This window comes from Bombina bombina, chromosome 8 (genome assembly GCF_027579735.1).
Source record: "Bombina bombina isolate aBomBom1 chromosome 8, aBomBom1.pri, whole genome shotgun sequence".
NCBI lineage: Eukaryota > Metazoa > Chordata > Amphibia > Anura > Bombinatoridae > Bombina > Bombina bombina.
In genome coordinates, this window is record NC_069506.1 from 342,449,092 (window position 1) to 342,472,275 (window position 23,184).

Below are 23,184 nucleotides of genomic sequence, written 5' to 3' on the forward strand. Positions count from 1 at the left end.
TGGCGTCTGAGTCGGATTGGAGCTCTCTGCCCTTTACCAATCCAGCCACAGGCCCATCCATCTGGCCCATCAAGACTCATTCTCATTTCATCAGTCCATAAAACCTTAGAAAAATCAGTCTTGAGATATTTCTTGGCCCAGTCTTGACGTTTCAGCTTGTGTGTCTTGTTCAGTAGTGGTCGTCTTTCAGCCTTTCTTACCTTGGCCATGTCTCTGAGTATTGCACACCTTGTGCTTTTGGGCACTCCAGTGATGTTGCAGCTCTGAAATATGGCCAAACTGGTGGCAGGTGGCATCTTGGCAGCTGCACGCTTGACTTTTCTCAGTTCATGGGCAGTTATTTTGCGCCTTGGTTTTTCCACACGCTTCTTGCGACCCTGTTGACTATTTTGAATGAAACGCTTGATTGTTCGATGATCACGCTTCAGAAGCTTTGCAATTTTAAGAGTGCTGCATCCCTCTGCAATATCTCACTATTTTTTACTTTTCTGAGCCTGTCAAGTCCTTCTTTTGACCCATTTTGCCAAAGGAAAGGAAGTTGCCTAATAATTATGCACACCTGATATAGGGTGTTGATGTCATTAGACCACACCCCTTCTCATTACAGAGATGCACATCACCTAATATGCTTAATTGGTAGTAGGCTTTCGAGCCTATACAGCTTGGAGTAAGACAACATGCATAAAGAGGATGATGTGGTCAAAATACTCAGTTGCCTAATAATTCTGCACTCCCTGTATATATAATCATGTCTATATTTATACCTATATATAATCATGTCTATATTTATACCTATATATAATCATGTATATATCTATACCTATATATAATCATGTCTATATCTATACCTATATATAATCATGTCTATATTTATACCTATATATAATCATGTCTATATTTATACCTATATATAATCATGTCTATATTTATACCTATATATAATCATGTATATATTTATACCTATATATAATCATGTATATATTTATACCTATATATAATCATGTATATATTTATACCTATATATAATCATGTATATATTTATACCTATATATAATCATGTCTATATTTATACCTATATATAATCATGTATATATCTATACCTATATATAATCATGTATATATCTATACCTATATATAATCATGTATATATCTATACCTATATATAATCATGTATATATTTATACCTATATATAATCATGTCTATATTTATACCTATATATAATCATGTCTATATTTATACCTATATATAATCATGTCTATATTTATACCTATATATAATCATGTCTATATTTATACCTATATATAATCATGTATATATCTATACCTATATATAATCATGTCTATATCTATACCTATATATAATCATGTCTATATCTATACCTATATATAATCATGTATATATCTATACCTATATATAATCATGTATATATTTATACCTATATATAATCATGTCTATATCTATACCTATATATAATCATGTATATATTTATACCTATATATAATCATGTATATATCTATACCTATATATAATCATGTATATATTTATACCTATATATAATCATGTATATATTTATACCTATATATAATCATGTATATATTTATAACTATATATAATCATGTATATATTTATACCTATATATAATCATGTATATATTTATACCTATATATAATCATGTATATATTTAAACCTATATATAATCATGTATATATATTTATACCTATATATAATCATGTATATATATATTTATACCTATATATAATCATGTCTATATTTATACCTATATATAATCATGTCTATATTTATACCTATATATAATCATGTAGATATTTATACCTATATATAATCATGTACATATTTATACCTATATATAATCATGTACATATTTATACCTATATATAATCATGTCTATATTTATACCTATATATAATCATGTCTATATTTATACCTATATATAATCATGTCTATATTTATACCTATATATAATCATGTCTATATTTATCTATATATAATCATGTCTATATTTATACCTATATATAATCATGTATATATTTATACCTATATATAATCATGTATATATTTATACCTATATATAATCATGTCTATATTTATACCTATATATATAATAATTGTGCTATATGTAGAAATCTGTATTTATGAATAAATAGAACATTGGAATGTGAGATATTTATATTTTCATGTCGGGTTAGTGCACGTTAGAATTAGCGATCAGGTTTGTGCTTAAGTAGCGTGTTTTTTTCCCACTTTTTTTGCTCCATTGACTTCTATTGGGGAATAGGTTATCGAATGCGCAACATTCTAAGTTCAGGTTAGTGCGCAAATTAAAACGGTTTACTTTCAACTTGTAATACAAGCACAACGTGACGCGCACAAAAAGGTTACTTATAGCACAACTAACGCTCGAGCGCTTGTAATCTGGCCCAAAATAAAAAAAGTGTAATGTATTTTCATTATTTATTTATTTGCCGGCACTTCCTGTAAGTTAAAGGGACACTGAACCCAAATGTTTTCTTTTGTGATTCAGATGGAGCATGACATTTTAAGCAACTTTCTTATTTACTCCTAGTATCAAATGTTCTTTATTCCCTTGGTATCTTTATTTGAAATGCAAGAACGTAAGTTTAGATGCCGGCCCATTTTTGGTGAACAACCTAGGTTGTCCTTGCTGATTGGTGGATAAATTCATCCACCAATCAAAAACTGCTGTCCAGAGTTCTGATCCAAGAAAAAAGCTTAGATGCCTTCTTTTTCATATAAAGATAGCAAGAGAACGAAGAAAAATTGATAATAGGAGTAAATTAGAAAGTTGCTTAAAATTGCATGCTCTATCTGAATTACAAAAGAAATTTTTTGGGTTTAGTGTCCCTTTAAGTGTAAAAATTGTATTCCCCTCAGAAAGTTTGGAGTATATCATGCAGGGCCAGAACTTGACCATGCAACATCCTGCACAGTGATTGCCTAATCAATGGAAGAGCTCATACACCTGTCCCTAACTGGCTACAGCAAATAAAAGATAACCAGTAGTCAAGAGGCTTATTTATGGGACACTATACTCAGGAAAGCAGCTGATAAGGGTTCATTGTAGTCAAAGTTGCTGCAGGAACACTGTCTCATATGAGCTGGTCTCTCCCCCACACCCCCCCCCCCCACACCCCCATTGGTAGGATGCATTCTGTTTCATGTTTGTAACATAATTCTATAGCCAATACTACAGTAGACTTTTCAGTATAGGCAGAGGTTTTCAAAAATCAAAAGCAGATATTCCAAATGACAAAAAAAGTTAATGGGGCTATTATAAACAAAAATACCCTTCAGCAGGTAAATGGATCATTTTGGAACAAATTAAAGTGGGGAATATTTTACAGTACAATGTAAAAGGGTATATTAAAGGGACATGACACCCACATTTTTTCTTTCATGATTTAGAAAGAGAATGCAATTTTAAACATCTTTCTAATTTACTTATATTATCTAATTTGTTTTATTCTCTTGATATTCTTTGCTGAAAAGCATATCTAGATATGCTCAGCAGCTGCTGATCGGTTACTGCACATAGAAGCCTTGTGTGATTGGCTCACCATGTGCATTGCTTTTTCTTCAACTAAGAATATCTAAAAAATGAAGCAAAATAAATAACATAATTTATGCTTACCTGATAAATGTATTTCTCTTGTACAGGGAGTGCAGAATTATTAGGCAAATGAGTATTTTGACCACATCATCCTCTTTATGCATGTTGTCTTACTCCAAGCTGTATAGGCTCGAAAGCCTACTACCAATTAAGCATATTAGGTGATGTGCATCTCTGTAATGAGAAGGGGTGTGGTCTAATGACATCAACACCCTATATCAGGTGTGCATAATTATTAGGCAACTTCCTTTCCTTTGGCAAAATGGGTCAAAAGAAGGACTTGATAGGCTCAGAAAAGTAAAAAATAGTGAGATATCTTGCAGAGGGATGCAGCACTCTTAAAATTGCAAAGCTTCTGAAGCGTGATCATCGAACAATCAAGCGTTTCATTCAAAATAGTCAACAGGGTCGCAAGAAGCGTGTGGAAAAACCAAGGCGCAAAATAACTGCCCATGAACTGAGAAAAGTCAAGCGTGCAGCTGCCAAGATGCCACTTGCCACCAGTTTGGCCATATTTCAGAGCTGCAACATCACTGGAGTGCCCAAAAGTACAAGGTGTGCAATACTCAGAGACATGGCCAAGGTAAGAAAGGCTGAAAGACGACCACCACTGAACAAGACACACAAGCTGAAACGTCAAGACTGGGCCAAGAAATATCTCAAGACTGATTTTTCTAAGGTTTTATGGACTGATGAAATGAGAGTGAGTCTTGATGGGCCAGATAGATGGGCCCGTGGCTGGATTGGTAAAGGGCAGAGAGCTCCAGTCCGACTCAGACGCCAGCAAGGTGGAGGTGGAGTACTGGTTTGGGCTGGTATCATCAAAGATGAGCTTGTGGTGCCTTTTCGGGTTGAGGATGGAGTCAAGCTCAACTCCCAGTCCTACTGCCAGTTTCTGGAAGACACCTTCTTCAAGCAGTGGTATAGGAAGAAGTCTGCATCCTTCAAGAAAAACATAATTTTCATGCAGGACAATGCTCCATCACACGCGTCCAAGTACTCCACAGCGTGGCTGGCAAGAAAGGGTATAAAAGAAGAAAATCTAATGACATGGCCTCCTTGTTCACCTGATCTGAACCCCATTGAGAACCTGTGGTCCATCATCAAATGTGAGATTTACAAGGAGGGAAAACAGTACACCTCTCTGAACAGTGTCTGGGAGGCTGTGGTTGCTGCTGCACGCAATGTTGATGGTGAACAGATCAAAACACTGACAGAATCCATGGATGGCAGGCTTTTGAGTGTCCTTGCAAAGAAAGGTGGCTATATTGGTCACTGATTTGTTTTTGTTTTGTTTTTGAATGTCAGAAATGTATATTTGTGAATGTTGAGATGTTATATTGGTTTCACTGGTAAAAATAAATAATTGAAATGGGTATACATTTGTTTTTTGTTAGGTTGCCTAATAATTATGCACAGTAATAGTCACCTGCACACACAGATATCCCCCTAAAATAGCTATAACTAAAAACAAACTAAAAACTACTTCCAAAACTATTCAGCTTTGATATTAATGAGTTTTTTGGGTTCATTGAGAACATGGTTGTTGTTCAATAATAAAATTAATCCTCAAAAATACAACTTGCCTAATAATTCTGCACTCCCTGTAGTGTATCCAGTCCACGGATCATCCATTACTTGTGGGATATTCTCCTTCCCAACAGGAAGTTGCAAGAGGATCACCCACAGCAGAGCTGCTATATAGCTCCTCCCCTAACTGCCATATCCAGTCATTCGACCGAAACAAGCCGAGAAAGGAGAAACCATAGGGTGCAGTGGTGACTGAAGTTTAATTAAAATTTAGAAATGCCTTAAAAGGACACGGCGGGCCGTGGACTGGATACACCACAAGAGAAAACATAATTTATGCTTACCTGATAAATTTATTTCTCTTGTAGTGTAGTCAGTCCACAGATCATCCATTACTTGTGGGATACCAATACCAAAGCTTAAGTACACGGATAATGGGAGGGACAAGGCAGGAACTTAAACGGAAGGAACCACTGCCTGTAGAACCTTTCTCCCAAAAACAGCCTCCGAAGAAGCAAAAGTATCAAATTTGTAAAATTTTGAAAAGGTATGAAGCGAAGACCAAGTCGCAGCCTTGCAAATCTGTTCAACAGAGGCCTCATTTTTAAAGGCCCAGGTGGAAGCCACAGCTCTAATAGAATGAGCTGTAATTCTTTCAGGGGGCTGCTGTCCAGCAGTCTCATATGCTAAACGGATTATACTCCGAAGCCAAAAAGAAAGAGAGGTTGCCGAGGCCTTTTGACCTCTCCTCTGTCCAGAGTAAATAACAAACAGGTGAGATGTTTGGCGAAAATCTTTAGTAGCCTGCAAGTAAAACTTCAATGCACGGACTACGTCTAGATTATGCAAAAGACGTTCCTTCTTTGAAGAAGGATTAGGGCATAATGATGGAACAACAATCTCTTGATTGATATTCTTGTAAGAAACCACCTTAGGTAAAAACCCAGGTTTTGTACGCAGAACTACTTTATCTGAATGAAAGATCAGATAAGGAGAATCACAATGTAAGGCAGATAACTCCGAGACTCTTCGAGCCGAGGAAATAGCCATCAGAAAAAGAACTTTCCATGATAGAAGTTTGATATCAATAGAATGAAGGGGTTCAAACGGAACCCCTTGAAGAACTTTAAGAACCAAGTTTAAGCTCTATGGGGGAGCAACAGGTTTAAACACAGGCTTAATTCTAACTAAAGCCTGACAAAATGCCTGAACGTCTGGAACTTCTGCCAGACGCTTGTGTAAAAGAATAGACAGAGCAAAAATCTGTCCCTTTAAAGAACTAGCTGATAGTCCTCTGTCCAAACCCTCTTGGAGGAAGGACAATATCCTAGGAATCCTAACCCTACTCCATGAGTAATTCTTGGATTCACACCAATGAAGATATTTACGCCAAATCTTGTGGTAAATTTTCCTGGTGACAGGCTTTCGTGCCTGTATTAAGGTATCAATTACTGACTCGGAGAAGCCACGCTTTGATAGGATCAAGCGTTCAATCTCCATGCAGTCAGTCTCAGAGAAAGTAGATTCGGATGATTGAAAGGACCTTGTATTAGAAGGTCTTGTCTCAGAGGCAGAGTCCATGGTGGAAAGGATGACATGTCCACTAGGTCTGCATACCAGGTCCTGCGTGGCCACGCAGGCGCTATCAATATCACCGATGCTCTCTCCTGTTTGATTTTGGCAATCAGACGAGGGAGCAGAGGAAACGGTGGAAAAACATAGGCCAGGTTGAAGAACCAAGGCGCTGCTAGAGCATCTATCAGTGCCGCTTCTGGGTCCCTGGACCTGGATCCGTAACAAGGAAGCTTGGCATTCTGGCGAGACGCCATGAGATCCAGTTCTGGTTTGCCCCAACGGAGAACCAATTGAGCAAACACCTCCGGATGGAGTTCCCACTCCCCCGGATGAAAAGTCTGACGACTTAGAAAATCCGCCTCCCAGTTCTCTACCCCTGGGATATGGATCGCTGATAGGTGGCAAGAGTGAGTCTCTGCCCAGCGAATTATCTTGGAGACTTCTGACATCACTAGGGAACTCCTGGTCCCCCCTTGATGGATGATGTAAGCTACAGTCGTGATGTTGTCCGACTGAAATCTGATGAACCTCAGTGTTGCTAACTGAGGCCAAGCTAGAAGAGCATTGAATATTGCTCTTAACTCCAGAATATGTATTGGGAGGAGTTTCTCCTCCTGAGTCCATGAACCCTGAGCCTTCAGGGAGTTCCAGACTGCACCCCAACCTAGTAGGCTGGCGTCTGTTGTTACAATGGTCCAATCTGGCCTGCGAAAGGTCATACCTTTAGATCCAAAATTGGTCTGAAGATTCCCTCTTTTTTGGGAACCACAAACAGATTTGAATAAAACCCCTGTCCTTGTTACGTCCGCGGAACTGGATGAATCACTCCCATTACAAGGAGGTCTTGCACGCAGCTTAGGAATGCCTCTTTCTTTATCTGGTTTGCAGATAATCTTGAAAGGTGAAATCTCCCTTGTGGGGGAGAAGCTTTGAAGTCCAGAAGATATCCCTGAGATATGATCTCCAACGTCCAGGGATCCTGAACATCTCTTGCCCACGCCTGGGCGAAGAGAGAGAGTCTGCCCCTACTAGATCCGTTGTCGGATAGGGGGCCGCTCCTTCATGCTGTCTTGGAGGCAGCAGCAGGCTTTCTGGCCTGCTTGCCCTTGTTCCAGGACTGGGTAGTGTTTGTACAGACTAGCAATGAGACTAGCAAGCTTGGAAAACACTTTAAACCAAGTTAACAAGCAATATAAAAAATGTTACTGTGCCTTTAAGAGAAACAAATTTTGGCAAAATTTGAAATAACAGTGAAAAAAGGCAGTTACACTAACAAAATTTTTACAGTGTATGTAACAAGTTAGCAGAGCATTGCACCCACTTGCAAATGGATGATTAACCCCTTAATACAAAAAACAGATTAACAAAACGAAAAATATGTTTTTTAAACAGTCATAACAACTGCCACAGCTCCTACTTTTGAAGCCTTTTGAGCCCTTCAGAGATGTCCTATAGCATGCAGGGGACTGCTGAGGGAAGCTGAATGTCACAGTTTATAATTTTAACTGCACCAACTGTAACTTTTATACTATAACAGTGGAAAGCCTCAGGAAACTGTTTCTAGGCAAAATTAAAGCCAGCCATGTGGAAAAAACTAGGCCCCAATAAGTTTTATCACCAAAGCATATATAAAAACGATTAACATGCCAGCAAACGTTTTATATTACACTTTTATAAGAGTATGTATCTCTGTTAATAAGCCTGATACCAGTCGCTATTAAATCACTGCGTTTAGGCTTAACTTACATTAATCCGGTATCAGCAGCATTTTTCTAGCAAATTCCATCCCTAGAAATATGTTAACTGCACATACCTTATTGCAGGAAAACCTGCACGCCATTCCCCCTCTGAAGTTACCTCACTCCTCAGAATATGTGAGAACGGCAATGGATCTTAGTTACTTCTGCTAAGATCATAAAAATCACAGGCAGATTCTTCTTTTAATGCTGACTTTGATAAAACAGTACACTCCGGTACCATTTAAAAATAAAAAACTTTTGATTGAAGTTAAGAAACTAACTATAATACACCACTCTCCTCTTACTACGTCCATCTTTGTTGAGAGTTGCAAGAGAATGACTGGGTATGGCAGTTAGGGGAGGAGCTATATAGCAGCTCTGCTGTGGGTGATCTTCTTGCAACTTCCTGTTGGGAAAGAGAATATCCCACAAGTAATGGATGATCCGTGGACTGGATACACTTAACAAGAGAAAATATAATTAAATTGTAATGTTGTTTAAATTTCTATTCTCTTTCAGAATCATGAAAGAAAGATTTTGGGTTTAGTGGCCCTTTAATTATGTTCATTGAATAAGACTCAGCATTTTTTTACCCAAGTAAAAGTCCTATCCTTTTTGATGCTCCCATAGACTTTGCTATATTGTCTGAGACTACGGATATCCTTGGGTGAGTGGATAAAGAAGCCGTTATCTACTCCTTTATCCGTCAAACTTCATTGACATGCTGGGCTTCATCTGTCATTACCAAAAAGTGCTCTAAAGAGTTTGGCTAATTGATTTCCTTAAAAAGGGTACATTTCTGGATTTCAATTCTGTGTATATTATGCTCACAAAAGGACAGTTTTAAATACTTAAAACCTTTATATTTCCTGATGTAAAATGTGCTTGATTGATATATATTATACATATATAAAAACTCTAACTATAGCTATTTTTTTCCTCGCTTCACCTCCCTATATGTGTTCTTTCCTAGAATTGACCATTTCTGCGCTAATAAAGAAATACACCACAAACGCACCTTGCAACCACCAGCTTCCTGCGCTCCTCTGTGCTGTAAGGCTCCACCAAGGGTATTCCTAATAACCGCACTTCTTCAAGTTTGGGTAAAGCGTTTAGTTTTTCAATATCCTCCCAGCAGCTCAAGCCTATAATAAAGCAATTTTAGAACAAATCAATGTTTATTCACAGCGTGTTCGGGTGAAACAGACGAGGCTAAACTATAACCACAGTAAATGCTACTGAAATAAAACCTAATAAATATCTCAGCAAGGTGACTGTTCTTTGTTAGAATTAAGATGTAATTAGCTTTTAGCCTAAAATGATTAATATATGTGGGGAGACTTCATGTCACAAACTGACATCTGATGGTTCTGATACCATGAAGTATTTTAGTGTGTGATTCTATTGTTCCTGTTCATGCAATACGACTTGTAACAGACTTCTGTAAGAAATAATGTGTAGATGTAACAGACTTCTGTAAGAAATAATGTGTAGATGTAACAGACTTCTGTAAGAAACAATGTGTAGATGTAACAGACTTCTGTAAGAAATAATGTGTAGATGTAACAGACTTCTGTAAGAAATAATGTGTAGATGTAACAGACTTCTGTAAGAAATAATGTGTAGATGTAACAGACTTCTGTAAGAAATAATGTGTAGATGTAACAGACTTCTGTAAGAAATAATGTGTAGATATAACAGACTTCTGTAAGAAATAATGTGTAGATGTAACAGACTTCTGTAAGAAATAATGTGTAGATGTAACAGACTTCTGTAAGAAATAATGTGTAGATGTAACAGACTTCTGTAAGAAATAATGTGTAGATGTAACAGACTTCTGTAAGAAATAATGTGTAGATGTAACAGACTTCTGTAAGAAATAATGTGTAGATGTAACAGACTTCTGTAAGAAATAATGTGTAGATGTAACAGACTTCTGTAAGAAATAATGTGTAGATGTAACAGACTTCTGTAAGAAATAATGTGTAGATGTAACAGACTTCTGTAAGAAATAATGTGTAGATGTAACAGACTTCTGTAAGAAATAATGTGTAGATGTAACAGACTTCTGTAAGAAATAATGTGTAGATGTAACAGACTTCTGTAAGAAATAATGTGTAGATGTAACAGACTTCTGTAAGAAATAATGTGTAGATGTAACAGACTTCTGTAAGAAATAATGTGTAGATGTAACAGACTTCTGTAAGAAATAATGTGTAGATGTAACAGACTTCTGTAAGAAATAATGTGTAGATGTAACAGACTTCTGTAAGAAATAATGTGTAGATGTAACAGACTTTAGTGTCATGTTTGACTATAAACGTTGTTAAAAAGATAACACTACAGCAAATTAATGAAATTGCATCTACATTAGATAGAGTTTAAAATCATTTTAAAAAGGGACAGTAAAGTGAAAATGAAGCTTGAATTGACTGGATCAAGTATGAAATTTAAAACTACTTTCCAATTTACTTCTTTTATTTTTGCTTTGTTCTCTTGGTATCCTATGTTAATAAGTAATTATTGGTGAGCTCAGGAGAGTGCATGTGTTTTTAGCCGTCTGGCAGTAGTGTTTGCAACATTGCTTATTGCAGTGTTATACATGGTTACAAACACCGCTGCCATAAACTGCTAGACACGTGAACACTCCTAAGCACTTATCAGCCTACCAAGGTTTATGCTTCAACAAAGAATAACAAGAGTACAAAGCAAAACAAATAATGACATTTTCAAATGAAAGGCAGTGAACATATCACAATGAATATATAACATTCCAGTAAACATAATGACAAGCGCAAGTATGTTATTTCCTGCTTAGAATAGTTCTGAAGTTCTAGAAATTTAGGGAGAGAAATGCTAATGTATTTATTATACTTATTAGTTCCCCAACACAATTAAACCCTATGCTTAGGGAGGAAAAACAGAATTTATGCTTACCTGATAAATTACTTTCTCCAACGGTGTGTCCGGTCCACGGCGTCATCCATTACTTGTGGGAATATCTCTTCCCCAACAGGAAATGGCAAAGAGTCCCAGCAAAGCTGGCCATATAGTCCCTCCTAGGCTCCGCCCACCCCAGTCATTCGGCCGACGGACAGGAGGAAATATATAGGAGAAACCATATGGTACCGTGGTGACTGTAGTTAGAGAAAATAATTCATCAGACCTGATTAAAAAACCAGGGCGGGCCGTGGACCGGACACACCGTTGGAGAAAGTAATTTATCAGGTAAGCATAAATTCTGTTTTCTCCAACATTGGTGTGTCCGGTCCACGGCGTCATCCTTACTTGTGGGAACCAATACCAAAGCTTTAGGACACGGATGAAGGGAGGGAGCAAATCAGGTTACCTAAACGGAAGGCACCACGGCTTGCAAAACCTTTCTCCCAAAAATAGCCTCCGAAGAAGCAAAAGTATCAAATTTGTAAAATTTGGCAAAAGTGTGCAGTGAAGACCAAGTCGCTGCCTTACATATCTGGTCAACAGAAGCCTCGTTCTTGAAGGCCCATGTGGAAGCCACAGCCCTAGTGGAGTGAGCTGTGATTCTTTCAGGAGGCTGCCGTCCGGCAGTCTCATAAGCCAATCGGATGATGCTTTTAAGCCAAAAGGAAAGAGAGGTAGAAGTCGCTTTTTGACCTCTCCTTTTACCAGAATAAACAACAAACAAGGAAGATGTTTGTCTGAAATCTTTTGTAGCCTCTAAATAGAATTTTAGAGCACGGACTACGTCCAAATTGTGTAACAAACGTTCCTTCTTTGAAACTGGATTCGGACATAAAGAAGGTACAACTATCTCCTGGTTAATATTTTTGTTAGAAACAACCTTAGGAAGAAAACATAATTTATGCTTACCTGATAAATTTATTTCTCTTGTAGTGTATCCAGTCCACGGATCATCCATTACTTATGGGATATATTCTCCTTCCCAACAGGAAGTTGCAAGAGTCCACCCACAGCAAAGCTGCTATATAGCTCCTCCCCTAACTGCCATTACCAGTCATTCGACCGAAAACATGCAGAGAAAGGAAAACCATAGGGTGCAGTGGTGACTGTAGTTTAATGGAAAAATGACCTGCCTTAAAGTGACAGGGCAGGCCGTGGACTGGATACACTACAAGAGAAATAAATTTATCAGGTAAGCATAAATTATGTTTTCTCTTGTTAAGTGTATCCAGTCCACGGATCATCCATTACTTATGGGATACCAATACCAAAGCTAAAGTACACGGATGATGGGAGGGACAAGGCAGGTACTTAAACGGAAGTTACCACTGCCTGTAAAAAACCCTTTCTCCCAAAAATAGCCTCCGAAGAAGCAAGGTATCAAATTTGTTAAATTTGAAAAAGTATGAAACGCAGACCAAGACTCCGTCTTGTAATCTGTTCAACAGAAGCCACATTTAAAAAAGGCCCAAGTGAAAACCACAGCTCTAGTAGAATGAGCTGTAATCCCTTCAGGAGGCTGCTGCCCAGCAGTCTCATAAGCTAAATGAATTATGCTTTTTAACCAAAAAGACAGAGAGGTTGCTGAAGTCCTTTGACCTCTCCTCTGTTCAGAATAGACAACAAACAAGGTGAATGTTTGATGAAAATCTGTAGTAGCTTGTAAGTAAAACTTTAAAACACGAACCACGTCCAAATTGTGTAATAGACGTTCCTTCTTTGAAGAAGGATTAGGATACAAGAATGGAACAACAATCTCTTGAGTGATATTCTTGTTAGATACCACCTTAGGTAAAAACCCAGGTTGGTACACAGGACTACCTTATCCGTACGGAGAACCAGATAAGGAGAATCACATTGCAACGCAGATAACTCGGAGACTCTATGAGCCGAGGAAATAGCTACCAAAAAGGAACTTTCCAAGATAGAAGTTTGATATCTATGGAATGAAAAGGTTCAAATGGAACTCCTTGAAGAACCTTAAGAACCAGCTTTAAGCTCCATGGCGGAGCAACATTTTTAACCACAGGCTTGGTTCTAACCAAAGCCTGACCAAATGCCTGAACGTCTAGAATACCTGCCAGACGCTTGTGCAAAAGAATAGAGTAGAAATCTGTCCTTTTAAAGAACTAGCTGACAACCCTTTTCTCAAAATCATCTTGGAGAAAAGATAATATCCTGGGAATCCAGACTTTACTCCATGAGTAACCCTTGGATTCATAACAATAAGATATTTACACCATATCTTATGTTAAATTTTCCTAGAGACAGGCTTTTATGCCTGTATTAAGGTATCAATTACTGACTCGGAGAAGCCATGCTTTGATAACATCAAGCGTTCTGTCTCCAGGCAGTCCATCTCAGATTAGTTATATTTAGATGGTTGAAAAGACCCTGAGGTAGAGGGTCCTGTCTCAGAAGCAGAGACCGTGGTGGAAAGGATGACATGTCCACCAGATCTGCATACCAGGTCCTGCGTGGCCACGCAGGCGCTGTCAAAAGCACCAAAGCACTCTCCTGCTTGATCTTGTGCAAACCCCTCCGGAGGGAATTCCCACTCCCCCGGATGAAAAGTCTGACGACTTAGAAAATCTGCCTCCCAGTTCTCAACACCTGGGATAGGGATAGCTTTTAGACAAGAGTGAGTCTCTGTCCAGTGAATTATTTTAAGACTTCTAACATTGCTAGGGAACTTCTGTTCCCCCTTGATGGTTGATGTAAGCCACAGTCGTGATATTGTCCGACTGAAATATGATGTACCTCAGAGTTGCTAACTGAGGCCAAGTCTGAAGAGCATGGAATATCACTCCCAGTTCCAGAATATTCATTAGAAGGAGGGTCTCCTCCTGAGTCCACTATCCCTGAGCCTTCAGGGAGTTCCAGACTGTATCCCAACCTAAAAGGCTGGCATCTGTTGTAACAATTGTCCCATCTGACCTGCGGAAGGTCATACCCTTGGACAGATGGACCTGAGATAGTCACCAGAGAAGAGAATCTCTGGTTTCTTGGTGCGGATTTAACAGGAGAACAAATCTGTGTAATCCCCGTTCCTCTGGCTGAGCATGCATAGTTGCAGTGGTCTGAAATGTAGGCGTGCAAACGGTACTATGTCCCTTGCCGCTACCATTAAGCCGATTACATTCATGTACTGAGCCACCAAAGGGCGCGGATGGAATGAAGAACACAGCAGAAATTTAGAAACTTTGACAACCTGGACTCCGTCAGGTAAATTTTAATTTCTACAAAATCTATCAGAATCCCTAGGAGGGAAACCCTTGATATTGGGGATAGAGAACTCTTTCCTTGTTCACTTTCCACCCATGCGATCTCAGAAATGCCAGTACTACGTCCGTATGAGACTTGGCAACTTGGATGTTTGACGCCTGTATCAGGATGTCGTCTAAATAAGGGGCCACTTCTATGCCCCGCGGCCTAAGGACCGCCAAAGTGACCCCAGAACCTCCATAAAGATTCTAGGGGCTGTAGTTAACCCAAAGGAAAGAGCTACAAACTGGTAATGCCTGTCTAGAAAGGCAAACCTGAAAAACCGATGGTGATCTTTATGCATCGTAATGTGAGGATAAGCATCCTTCAAATCCATTGTAGTCCTCTATTGACTCTCCTGGATCATAGTTAAGATGGTACGAATAGTTTCCATCTTAAATGATAGAATTCTAAAGAATTTGTTTAAGATCTTTTAGATCCAAAATAGGTCTGAAGGTTTCCTTTCCTTGGGAACCACAAACCGATTTGAGGAAAACTGTGTCCCTGTTCCTCTATTGGAACTGAATGGGTCACGTACACAATGCAAGAATGTCTCTTTCTTTATCTGGTTTGCAGATAAATGTGAAAGGCAAAAACTCCCCTTTTTTGGGGGGGAAAGCTTTGAAATCCAGAAGATATCTCTGGGGTATAATTTCCAATGCCCAGGGATCCTGGGCATCTCTTGCCCACGCCTGGGCGAAGAATGAAGTCTGCCCCCTATAGGATCCGTTACCAGATAGGGGTCCGTTCCTCATGCTGTTTTAGAGGCAGCAGCAGGCTCCTTGACCTGCTTATCTTTGTTCCAGGTCCGAATGTCTCCAGACCGCCTTGGACTGAGCAAAAGTTCCCTCTTATTTTGCCTTAGAGGAAGTTGATGCCACACCTGCCTTGAATTTTCGAAAGGCACGAAAATTAGGCCTTTTTTGTCCCTTGATTTGGACCTGTCCTGAGGAAGGGCATGATCTTTTCCTCCAGTGATATAAGTAATAATCTCCTTCAAACTAGGCCTGAATAGGGTCTGCCCCTTGAAGGGAAGTTAAGTAGCTTATTTATTAAAGTCACAACAGCTGACCATGATATAAGCCATAGCGCTCTGCGCGCCAGTATAGTAAAAAACAGAATTCTTAGCCGTTAGTCTAGTCAAAGGAACAAAGGCATCAGAAAACAAAGGAATTGGCTAGCTTAAGTGCTCTAAGCTTGTCAAATATATTCATCCAATGGAGCCTGTAAAGCCTCATCAAGAGACTCAAACCAGAACGCCGCAGCAGCAGTGACAGGAGCAATGCGTGCAAGGGGCTGCAGGATAAAACCTTGTTGAATAAACATTTTTTATCCATTGGATCTAAAAAAGCACAACAGTCCTCGCCAGAGGTAGTGGTACGCTTAGCTAGAGTAGAAACTCTTCTCTCCACCTTAGGAACTGTCTGCCATAAGTCCCGTGTGGTGGCAACTATTAGAAAACATTCTTCTAAAAAATAGGAGGGGAAGAGAACGGCACACCTGGTCTATCCCATTCCTTATGAAAAATTTTAGTAAACCTCTTTAGGTATTGGAAAAACATAAGTACACACCGGCACTGCATATTATTTATCCAGTCTACACAATTTCTCTGGCACTGCGATTGTACACATTCATTCAGAGCAGCTAAAGCCTCCCTGAGCAACAAGTGGAGGTTCTCAAGCATAAATTTTAAATGTACAAATATCAGAATCAGGTTAAATCATCTTCCCTGAGTCACAAATATCACCCACAGACTAAGCATATTGTGAGGTAGTATCAGACATGGTTCTAAAAGCGTCTGTATGCTCTGTATCTACCCCCAGAGCTGTTTTGCTTTCCTTTAATTTCAGGTAGTCTGACTAATACTGCTGCCAGTGTATTATACACAACCTTTGCCATGTCTTGTAAAATAAACACCATGGGCGCCATTGATATACTTGGCGCCATTTGAGCGTGAGTCCCTGGAGCGGGAGTCAAAGGGTCTGACACGTGGGGAGAGTTAGTCGGCATAACTTCCCCCTCGACAGAATCCTCTGGTAAAATAAACGCTATGGGTGCCCTTGATGTACTTGGCGCCATTTGAGCGTGAGTCCCTAAAGCGGGAGTCAAAGGGTCTGACACGTGGGGAGAGTTAGTCGGCATAACTTCCCCCTCGACAGAATCCTCTGGTGATAATGTTTTTAAATACAAAAAATGATCTTTATTGTTTAACATGAAATCAGTACATCTGGTACACATTCTAAAATGGGGTTCCACCATGGCTTTAAACATAATAAACACAGAGCCTCCTCTATGTTAGACATGTTAGAACTAATAAAGAGACTAGTAAGCTTGGAAAACACTTTAAATCAAGTTAACAAGCAAATATAACAAACGTTACTGTGCCTTTAAGAGAAACAAATTTTGTCAAAATTTGAAAAACAGTGAAAAAAGGCAGTAAATCAAACAAAATTTTTACAGTACATGTAATAAGTTAACAGAGCATTGCACCCACTTGCAAATGGATGATTAACCCCTTAATGCAAAAAACAGATAAAAAAAAAAAAAAAAAAAACGACATTTTTTTAAACAGACACAACAAAACTGCCACAGCTGAGCTGTGGATTACCTTCCCTATAACTGTTTCTATGCAAAATTTAAGCCAGCCATGTGGAAAAATTAGGCCCCAATAAGTTTTATCACCAAACATATGTTAAAAAACGATTAAACATGCCAGCAAACGTTTTAAAACACATTCTTATAAGAGTATGTATGTCTATTAATAAGCCTGATCCAGTCGCTATCACTGCATTTAAGGCTTTACTTACATTACTTCGGTATCAGCAGTATTTTCTTAGTCAATTCCATTCCTTAGAAAAATATATTACTGCACATACCTTAGCATATATCTCTATCAATCAGCCTGGTACCAGTCGCTTTCACTGCATTTAAAGGCTGTACTTACATTACTTCGGTATCAGCAGTATTTTCTTAGTCAATTCCATTCCTTAGAAAAATATTTTACTGCACATACCTTATTTGCAGGAAAACCTGCACGCCATTCCCCCTCTGAAGTACCTTACTCCTCAGAATGTGTGAGAACAGCAACTGGATCTTAGTTACGTCTGCTAAGATCATAGAAAAAACGCAGGCAGATTCTTCTTCCAAATACTGCCTGAGATAAACAGCACACTCCGGTGCCATTTAAAAATAACAAACTTTTGATTGAAGAAATAAACTAAGTATAAAAAACCACAGACTCTCACGACCTCCTATCTATGTTGAGACTTGCAAGAGAATGACTAGTAATGGAAGTTAGGGGAGGAGCTATATAGCAGCTTTGCTGTGGGTGGACTCTTGCAACTTCCTGTTGGGAAGGAGAATATATCCCATAAGTAATGGATGATCCGTGGACTGGATACACTTAACAAGAGAAAACCAGGCTTAGTACGCAAAACCACCTTATCTGCATGGAACACCAGATAGGGCGGAGAACACTGCAGAGCAGATAACTCTGAAACTCTTCTAGCAGAAGAAATTGCAACCAAAAACAAAACTTTCCAAGATAGTAACTTAATATCTATGGAATGTAAAGGTTCAAACGGAACCCCTTGAAGAACTGAAAGAACTAGATTTAGACTCCAGGGAGGAGTCAAAGGTCTGTAAACAGGCTTGATCCTAACCAGAGCCTGAACAAATGCTTGAACATCTGGCACAGCTGCCAGTCTTTTGTGTAGTAAGACAGATAAAGCAGAGATCTGTCCCTTTAGAGAACTTGCAGATAATCCTTTCTCCAAACCTTCTTGTAGAAAGGAGAGAATCTTAGGAATTTTTATCTTATTCCATGGGAATCCTTTGGATTCACACCAACAGATATATCTTTTCCATATTTTATGGTAAATCTTTCTAGTTACCGGTTTTCTGGCCTGAACCAGAGTATCTATCACAGAATCTGAAAATCCACGCTTCGATAGAATCAAGCGTTCAATCTCCAAGCCGTCAGCTGGAGGGAGACCAGATTTGGATGTTCGAATGGACCCTGAATGGACCCTTAACAAGAAGGTCCTGTCTCAAAGGTAGCTTCCATGGTGGAACCGATGACATATTCACCAGGTCTGCATACCAAGTCCTGCGTGGCCACGCAGGAGCTATCAAGATCACCGAGGCCCTCTCCTGATTGATCCTGGCTACCAGCCTGGGAATGAGAGGAAACGGTGGAAATACATAAGCTAGGTTGAAGGTCCAAGGTGCTACTAGTGCATCTACTAGAGTCGCCTTGGGATCCCTGGATCTGGACCCGTAGCAAGGAACCTTGAAGTTCTGACGAGACGCCATCAGATCCATGTCTGGAATGCCCCATAATTGAGTTATTTGGGCAAAGATCTCCGGATGGAGTTCCCACTCCCCCGGATGGAATGTCTGACGACTCAGAAAATCCGCCTCCCAGTTTTCCACACCTGGGATGTGGATCGCAGACAAGTGGCAGGAGTGATCCTCCGCCCATTGAATTATTTTGGTCACTTCTTTCATCGCCAGGGAACTCCTTGTTCCCCCCTGATGATTGATATATGCAACGGTCGTCATGTTGTCTGATTGGAACCTTATGAATCTGGCCTTTGCTAGTTGAGGCCAAGCCCTGAGAGCATTGAATATTGCTCTCAGTTCCAGAATGTTTATCGGGAGAAGAGACTCTTCCCGAGACCATAGACCCTGAGCTTTCAGGGATTCCCAGACCGCGCCCCAGCCCACTAGACTGGCGTCGGTCGTGACAATGACCCACTCTGGTCTGCGGAAGCTCATTCCCTGGGACAGATGGTCCAGGGTCAGCCACCAACGGAGTGAATCTCTGGTCTTCTGATCTACTTGAATCATTGGAGACAAGTCTGTATAGTCCCCATTCCACTGTTTGAGCATGCACAGTTGTAATGGTCTTAGATGAATTCGTGCAAAAGGAACTATGTCCATTGCTGCAACCATCAACCCTACTACTTCCATGCACTGCGCTATGGAAGGACGAGGAACAGAATGAAGAACTTGACAAGTGCTTAGAAGTTTTGACTTTCTGACCTCTGTCAGAAAAATCCTCATTTCTAAGGAATCTATTATTGTTCCCAAGAAGGGAACTCTTGTCGACGGAGACAGAGAACTTTTTTCTATGTTCACCTTCCATCCGTGTGATCTGAGAAAGGCCAGAACGATGTCTGTATGAGCCTTTGCTTTTGACAGAGACGACGCTTGTATTAGAATGTCGTCCAAGTAAGGTACTACTGCAATGCCCCTCGGTCTTAGAACCGCTAGAAGGGACCCTAGTACCTTTGTGAAAATCCTTGGAGCAGTGGCTAACCCGATTTGGAGGGCCACAAACTGGTAATGCTTGTCCAGAAAAGCGAACCTTAGGAACTGATGATGTTCTTTGTGGATAGGAATATGTAGGTACGCATCCTTTAGATCCACGGTAGTCATAAATTGACTTTCCTGGATAGTGGGTAGAATCATTCGAATGGTTTCCATCTTGAACGATGGTACCCTGAGAAATTTGTTTAGGATCTTCAAATCCAAAATTGGTCTGAAAGTTCCCTCTTTTTTGGGAACTACGAACAGATTGGATTAAAATCCCATTCCTTGTTCCTTTATTGGAACTGGGTGTATCACTCCCATCTTTAACAGGTCTTCTACACAATGTAAGAACGCCTGTCTCTTTATTTGGTTTGAGGATAAGTGAGACATGTGGAACCTTCCCCTTGGGGGTAGTTCCCTGAATTCCAGGAGATAACCCTGAGAAACTATTTCTAGCGCCCAGGGATCCTGAACATCTCTTGCCCAAGCCTGAGCAAAGAGAGAGAGTCTGCCCCCCACTAGATCCGGTCCCGGATCGGGGGCTACTCCTTCATGCTGTTTTGTTAGCAGCGGCAGGCTTCTTGGCCTGCTAACCCTTGTTCCAGCCTTGCATCGGTTTCCAGGCTGGTTTGGGTTGTGAGGCATTACCCTCTTGCTTAGAGGATGCAGAATTAGAGGCCGGTCCGTTCCTGAAATTGCGAAAGGAACGAAAATTAGACTTATTTTTGGCCTTGAAAGGCCTATCTTGTGGAAGGGCGTGGCCCTTTCCCCCAGTGATGTCTGAAAAAATCTCTTTCAATTCTGGTCCAAATAGAGTTTTACCTTTGAAAGGGATGTTAAGCAATTTTGTCTTGGATGACACATCCGCTGACCAAGACTTTAGCCAAAGCGCTCTGCGCGCCACGATAGCAAACCCTGAATTTTTCGCCGCTAATCTAGCTAATTGCAAAGCGGCATCTAAAATAAAAGAGTTAGCCAACTTAAGTGCGTGAACTCTGTCCATAACCTCCTCATATGGAGTCTCTCTACTAAGCGAGTTTTCTAGTTCCTCGAACCAGAACCACGCTGCTGTAGTGACAGGAACAATGCACGAAATGGGTTGTAGAAGGTAACCTTGCTGTACAAAAATCTTTTTAAGCAAACCCTCCAATTTTTTATCCATAGGATCTTTGAAAGCACAACTATCTTCGATAGGAATAGTAGTGCGTTTGTTTAGAGTAGAAACTGCCCCCTCGACCTTAGGGACTGTCTGCCATAAGTCCTTTCTGGGGTCGACCATAGGAAATAATTTCTTAAATATAGGGGGGGAACAAAAGGTATGCCGGGCTTTTCCCACTCCTTATTTACTATGTCCGCCACCCGCTTGGGTATAGGAAAAGCGTCGGGGTGCACCGGAACCTCTAGGAACTTGTCCATCTTGCATAATTTCTCTGGAATGACCAAGTTGTCACAATCATCCAGAGTAGATAACACCTCCTTAAGCAGTGCGCGGAGATGTTCTAATTTAAATGTCACAACATCAGGTTCAGCTTGTTGAGAAATTTTTCCTGAATCTGAAATTTCCCCATCTGACAAAACCTCCCTCATGGCCCCTTCAGATTGGTGTGAGGGTATGACAGAACAATTATCATCAGCGCCCTCCTGCTCTTCAGTGTTTAAAACAGAGCAATCGCGCTTTCTCTGATAAGTAGGCATTTTGGATAAAATATTTGCTATGGAGTTATCCATTACAGCCGTTAATTGTTGCATGGTAATAAGCATTGGCGCATTAGATGTACTAGGGGCCTCCTGTGTGGGCAAAACTGGTGTAGACACAGTAGGAGATGATGTAGTATCATGTTTACTCCCCTCATCTGAGGAATCATCTTGGGCAATTTCATTATCTGTGGCAGTACTGTCCTTACTTTGTTTGGACGCTATGGCACAATTATCACATAAATTTAAATGGGGAGACACATTGGCTTTCATACATATAGAACATAGCTTATCCGAAGGCACAGACATGTTAAACAGGCTTAAACTTGTCAACAAAGCACAAAAAACGTTTTAAAACAAAACCGTTACTGTCTCTTTAAATTTTAAACAGAAAACACTTTATTACTGAATATGTGAAAAAGTATGAAGGAATTGTTCAAAAATTACCAAAATTTCACCACAGTGTCTTAAAGCATTAAGAGTATTGCACACAAATTTAACCCCTATACAGTCCCAGCTATAGCCTTTGCTGAGACCTAACCAAGCCCAGAGGGGAATACGATACCAATTGACGCCTTCTAGAAGCTTTTCCAGCAAATTTCAGATCCTCACACATGCATCTGCATGCCCTGCTCTCAAAAAACAACTGCGCAGTAATGGCGCGAAAATGAGGCTCAGTCTACAACTAGGAAGGCCCCCTGACTGGAAAAGGTGTCTAACATAGTGCCTGCCGTTTAATAAACGTTCCCCAAGTTTATAAATGCGAATTGTCAGCATAAATATGAATAAAATGCCCAAATAAAGCAATCGATTTAGCCCATAAAAATGTCTACCAGTTTTTTTTTTTTTTTTAGCCCATATTAAGCCCTTTATTCTGTTTGTTTGACTAAGAAATGGCTTACCGGTCCCCATGAGGGGAAATGACAGCCTTCCAGCATTACATGGTCTTGTTTTTTTTTTTTTTATATATTTATTTTATTATATACCAACAGGGAAAAGAAAAATTTTACAGCTTCAATATAAGCAAAAAAACAGAGACATATTCTTAGCATATGTGCCGCGCAGGGCGTCAAAACCTATAGAGCCTAAACATACAATGTTTATCCTGCCTATATAAACAAAGGAAAAACTTTCAATAATGTCTCAGCCAATTTAACTATATTCTCCCTGTTAGGAGTTTTTACCTTTAATTTACCTTCTATTTTATTAACTCCATGTTTTAATTCAATTACAGTATTGCTATTTCAGCCATTTTACAGAAATCACAAAATAAACAGTTAGTTTGGTTAGATGTCCCAAAAGGAAAAAAAAAAAAAAAAACACAAGTGTAAGTCTGAGTGAATGCTTGTAGTCATTTAACTCCATCCAACCCTCCCTCTCGCGCTTTATGATCCTACAATAGTAGGAAGCCAGGTACTTGGGAAAGTCCCCGCCAATATCTGTAATTGAAAAAAAACTGATTTAACATATGG

The 23,184-nt window shown here is 39.6% G+C and overlaps 1 protein-coding gene across 1 annotated transcript in view; it reads right to left on the minus strand.

Moving 5' to 3' along the window:
* The window catches only part of TBCEL (tubulin folding cofactor E like), a 307,875-nt gene that overhangs the window by 65,075 nt on the left and 219,616 nt on the right, over positions 1-23,184 (minus strand). The window contains 1 exon segment of the mRNA XM_053691582.1: positions 9,513-9,639. Within this exon segment, the coding sequence (XP_053547557.1) occupies positions 9,513-9,639 (127 nt within the window).